General features: G+C 34.2%; 1 protein-coding gene across 1 annotated transcript in view; it reads right to left on the reverse strand.

Annotated features, from left to right (window-relative positions):
- Nucleotides 1-2832, reverse strand: part of LOC6562676 (serine-rich adhesin for platelets) — a 51003-nt gene extending 48171 nt beyond the window's left edge. Inside the window, exon 1 of the mRNA XM_043214732.1 lies at nucleotides 2685-2832. Coding sequence (XP_043070667.1) covers nucleotides 2685-2739 — 55 coding nt within the window. The 5' untranslated portion in view covers nucleotides 2740-2832. The remainder of the gene's footprint in view (nucleotides 1-2684) is intronic.
- Between the last annotated feature and the right edge of the window lie 3168 nt (nucleotides 2833-6000).

Genomic DNA, 6000 nt, shown 5'->3' on the forward strand with positions numbered 1-6000 from the left:
AGAAACCCAAGCTCAAAGTGTATAACAAATTCGTCATAAATACATATACATATTATATACATATGTATTTATGTATGTATGTATGTATGTATGTATTTTTTTCTTGCCTGACTGCAGCTCTCCGTTCTCAGTTCTCAGAGTCTGCTCAGCAGTTGCAGACAAGTCAACATTCCATGGCCATTTGCAGGGCATAAGTTCGCGTCAAAGGTTTCGAGTAAGGTAAGGTAAATAAAAACAAAACAACAACAAAGTACAGAGTGCCAAAGAGTGAAGCGCAACAAGCGACAAAAACAACAGCAGCAACAACAACAACAACAGCAACAATAACAACAACGACGACAGACAAAGGTTATAAATGCAGCGCTGCTCATATTGATATTGTATAAGTGCTTGTTCTTCTTCTTGCTGTTGTTGTTGTTGTTGTTGTATTAGCCTTAACATAGGGTTGCGGGGAGGGTGCAAGGGGTGGGGAGGTTAGGGACTCTCAGCCGGGTCGCTTCTGTTTCTTCTTTCTGCACCTTCTGTGTTTCAGCCCGAATCGCAGCGCCGACTCGTTTTGCATTTTAATTTTACTTCTGCTTGTGTTTTTCCTTTCTTTTTTTTTCTTTTTAATCATCATCATCATCATGATCATCACGATCATGATCATGATCGTCATCGTTGCATGCTTGTTTATTCTTTTATACTTTATTTTTGATTATTTTAATTTTAAAGCCGCGCAACGTTGTGTTTTTTTATCGTCTTCCTCAACTTTGCGTGTGTGTGTGTGCGTGTGTGTGTTGCCTTATTTGAGGAGCCGGTCAAAGTCAAGTCGAGTCCCAAGACGCATTCAAATTTTTGTGGCCTTTTTTTCGGCGTCGGGCGTCCCTCTCTCGGCGTATATAAAGAGGTGCTTTGTTTTAATGAAAATTTGCATGCTGAATGCTTAATTTTGCCAGCACTTCACTTGGGAGTGGCTCCCATTTTTATTTTACCCTTTTGTTTTTTTTTTTTTTAATTTTTTTTTAGTGTTTTCTGGTCATAAGGTTGTGAACGTTGCCAAAAATCAAAGCCAGTGCTCCATAAGTATTGGTGAGCTTTTGAAAGCTCAAACGAAACAACGTGCACATAAGCTGTATGTGTGAAAGCTCTTAACATTAGTTCAGACTAAAAAGAGCTTTCTGATATCTGTAGAAACATATTTTATAATTGCTATTTTTCAACTTTTATCTAATAGTTAAAAACTACGTCTTAAATTTCAGTGTTTCCTCAAAATAATTTACTCAAATGTCGTGTTTTTAAAAAACTGCAAATAATAAGTAATAAAACAAATATACAAAGATTCAATACAATACAAAATCTCTCAGTAAAAGCTATAAAAATCTATAACAATCAGAAGAAAACAAAACAGCGACGATCGCTTGTATTGTGTCAGATACTATAAAGTTTAAACTGATTAATTTGCGTTTTAAGAATTAAATACAAACATTTATGTTAAGTTGGCAGAATTCCGCACAATTTGCCTTTTACTTATCGTGTGGCAGTATTCTGATTCTCGTTTGCGATTTGACTGTGTGTGACTGGTTCGGGATCGGAAAGAGCTACACAAAAGTCAAAGGTGAGATCCATGACATCATCATTATGACTATAATAATCATGAGCATACGAAGCAGCTGCATTTTGGCTGAATTCCAATTGAATTTATATACACATAAATGTTAAAAACTGAAACTAAGCAAATCAAATACGAATGTCTGAAGAAATTACAAAATATCTGTCAGCAGAGTTCAGAAAATATCTTTGTCGGTTTTCTTTTCTCGTACAGTGGCTACAAAAAGTACGCAAACTGACCCAACAATCAATTTTGAGTTGGAAGGTGGAACCGCGACAAAGGAATACTAACAAAAAAAAAATAAACAAATAAACAAAAAACCAAATGAGAAATAAATACAACAACAAAAGGAAAAACAAAGGCGTAAGACGATAGTTGAACTTTCAACACCTAGTTTTATACCCTGCACAACAATGGATCAAAAAAGGGTATATTGAAGAGGTGTAGATGATATGCAACAGAGTTGGCTAAATATTCAGAATATAAATCATGATTATTGCAAATGACTAGGTTAATTAATCTTGAACAAATTTCATTTAGGATTGAACTATTTTAAAATTATTTCAAGTAATTTTGAGCAAAGTGAACAGTTTGAGAGTTTTGTTTTTATTAAATACCATTTAAGAAGAATTCTTTTCAGGTTTTGTACTATTTTATTTACATTATTTGGGTAAAAAATAATAATGATAAAGATGGGAATATTTTATATACATTATTTTTACGAACAATTTAATCTTTAATATTTATGTGATATTTATAAAAATGATATACGAATGGAAACTTTAGAAAATAACAGTTATTTCGAGGGTATTTGAATTTCGACAGTCGAAAATGTTAACACTTGTGTCGTGTTTCAGTTTGGGGTCTCTGGGTCTGGTCTGGTCTACTCTGGTCTGGTGTCGGTCTATCTCAATATGCATTGTTGTTGTTGTTGTTCTTGTTGTTGTTCTTGTTGTTGTTCTTGTTGTTGTTGTCTATGGAGGCAGTTAAATGAATGCGATAAATGCTGCTTAGACAACGGAGACAAGCGACAACAGAAGCAGCGTTAAAGAAGGGGGGAGGTTAGGGGCGGGAGTAGGCGTGTCTCACTTACCGGAATAACACCAGGCTGGCCATACTACTGTTGTCTCGGTATCAATTTCCTTCATTATGGTGGGCTCAACATATTGTCAAAACCGCACCGCACCGATTCGATTTGTTTCTTATTGTTGCTATTGTTGTTGTTGTTGGTGGTGGTGGTGTTGTTGGTGTCTCGCTGCCCCGCTCCTGTTGCGTATCCGGAAGTAAACAAAAGAAAAACGAAAGAAAAAGAGGAAAAAACATTAGAAAGAGCTAGAAAATAAGTGGACTTCAGTTATTAAGTTATTTGAATGCATTTCTTTGCAGTCATCATTGCGGAGACTATTTTGCTTTCCTTCTCTTTCTCACTCAGTCTGTTTCATTATACCCTGTACTCACTGAATGTTGGGTATGAGGGAGTCTAATAAAGTTGTGCAGAAGCATGCAAAAAGTATTCATGTATTCTTGATCAGCATCAAAAGTAGAGTCTATTTGGCCACGCCCATTTTATAATATGTCTGTCAATCTGTCTGTCAGCCTGTCTATCTGTCAGTTTGTCTGTCTGCTTGTCTAGCTGTCAGTTTGTGTGTCTGTCCGTTTGAACAAGCCGAACTGAGAAATGAACATCTCGCTTATCATAAGCAGATCAAGTTTATTTCATGTTATCGATAACTTTTGTAGCTTCACGACTATCGATATATATATCAATTTGTGCTAGCTATAAAAGCCACCTTTGCCGGGTTTGAATATAAATGTGTCAATTTAATTCACATAATATCAAACTGCATAATTTTCATCCAAATAGGGTTTTTTAGGCAATTTCAACATGTTGTTTTGAATTATGGATAGTTAAAGACTTGGGTTCACTGGGTATCTAATAGTTGTTATTTGATTTTTTTCTGTTATGTTTTCTGTTTGACCAATTTTTCAATTATGTTCGAGCAACAACAGGTTGTTGGCCATTTTTATGTCGCCAATTTGTCTTTGAATTTGTGTAGTTGTTGTTGTTGTTGTGGTTGTTGCAATTGTTGTCACTTAAATTAATATCGTTTGTGTTAATGTCTTCATGTGTTTAGTGTGGCTTTTAAATATGACTCGACGCATGCATCTGTCTATCTTTAACTAAACAAGTGGCCAAGAAGAGAAGCAGCCAGTTGGCTGTTTCTTTAATTAATTCACCTGTTGTCAAATCTACAACTGTTTTTCAAATACCCTGTAGACATGCTAATTTGTGTATGGTGTATTAATTCACATTGTACACAGAAATTTATGATATAAAGTTAGGTGTGAAAGACTTTTATAAGCTACATTTTTAAAACAACATTTTAAAGTACGAAAATAAAGAATATTATGAGAACATTCATTTCTCAATCAATTCCCAGTTTTAAATCTCTTTCAGAGTATAAGGAATATAATGAAGACATTCAATTCTGAATTTTTTGTAATGATTTGCTTGTAATTTAGAACCTAAAACCCCCTTTTTTTAACAGTTTTCCTTTTGATTTATTTGAACTTTTAAGTTTTTCTGAGTTCTCATTTCCCTAACATTTTAATTTACAGGGTAAGCGCATAGTCTAATTATCATATATTTAAATACAAACTTTGCTTATCGGGTTACTTGTTTTTAAATTAAATGGAATATAAAGTTTGCTAAGCATGGCATAAAAATAATAATAATAATAATAATAATTCTGAACCGGCTTAGGCACTACTAACCGATAAGAAATTAGCTTTCAATCGACGATTTGTGTTTTGAGCTTAGGATTTTGTTGGATATTTAAAGATCGCCCAGCAGACAACAATCGAGTCAAAAGAGGCTTGAAAAGCTATCATTAAATATAATGGAATCAGGGAATAAACAAGTGCAAACTCTTATTGACAGCGGCTATAAAACCGATGTCGAGTTAAGTTTAAGGCCGCGATTGGCCGCGAAATATTGAAAGCGTTTTTTGCACTTCAAGTTTACCTTTTTGTTTTTGTTTTTGCTTTGATTGTTTTATATTTGATTTCAATTTATTTTTGTTTCATTGATTTATGTCGATTGTTTCACGTTGATTACCGCCAACGACTTTTATTATTGTTGCTGTTGTTGCTGCTGCTGCTGCTGTCAATTTGTCATTCTAATTGCCAAAAAACAGCTAACGCAAAATTTTTGCCTTTTTTTTTGCTTGTTTAATTTTCGATATTATTACATATAATTATTTTTTTAAAGTGCGCTGAAAACTAAACCTGTTGTTTAATATTTTAAGCTTGTTATCGAATCACCTTTTCACATCATTATTTTGATTTTTTGATGGTTGCGTTTTTTTCTTTAATTTTCCGCTGCAGCTTGCAATTTTTTGTTTAATTGTTGCTTGTGTTTATTATGTTTCTTTTTTTTTTTGTTATTGTGTTTCCGCTCCCAAAAAAATGTATTTTTAAATAATCACATTTTTTTTCTTTCTTCGTTTTTGTTTAACTTTTTTTTTTAATGAACAACACACGCGTTGAATTTCATTTGTTGCTGTTGTTGTTGTTGTTGTTGTGGCTTCGTACACAAATACATTAAAAATATATTCAATGCATAATTTTTTGGTCAAATGGATATATATTTTTTAATTTGATAATTTGTTAAGCTGTCACGGTGACCTTTAAAAAAATGGCTCGATTCCTATGAGAACTTCAGCTGGCATTCACTTTTCGACTGATTTGCATTTCACATTTGCACTTTTGTGCTGCTAATTAATATTGTGTATCTCAAAGATACATTTTCGGTTAAGCTTGAGCTAAACATTCAATTTCAACAGTTCTGCTTGTTTAGCTTATTAATTACTGGACACGTGCATTTTGACATTTGACAGCAGATTTGTACATCCCTTTATCTTCTTCTTCTTCTTCTTCTTCTTTGTTTGTTATGTCGCACAACACGTGCAGCTTTGTTGCACACACACACACACACACATACACGCACACACAGAGAAAATATATATATGTAACTGTAACTGTTAACTGGAATGGAATCGCTTAATCCTTAATCTCTTTTGAGCTGCGCGTTTGACGCACGCTAAATTTGCACGTTGCACGTTTGTTATTTTTTTTCTGTTAGGAATTTGTGGCCGGATTTGTGTTTATCAGCACTGGAAATGTTGTGTTGTTGTTATTTTTTTGTTGTTGTAGAGCGCCCGCGCTTTTTGCATAAAAGTAACCGAGAAAAAGGTTGCGATCAAGCGTTTTGAGCTTCCTCAGTTTTTCTTTTTTTTTATGTTTGTTGTTGCTGTTGTTGCCATTTAGCGCGAGCGCAATTCGCACGACTCGCAACGCAAACGGGCACGTACTGAGAATGAAAGCCGAAGCGGCTCCACTTTGGAGCC

This window comes from Drosophila grimshawi, unplaced genomic scaffold, assembly GCF_018153295.1.
Source record: "Drosophila grimshawi isolate 15287-2541.00 unplaced genomic scaffold, ASM1815329v1 contig_1377, whole genome shotgun sequence".
NCBI lineage: Eukaryota > Metazoa > Arthropoda > Insecta > Diptera > Drosophilidae > Drosophila > Drosophila grimshawi.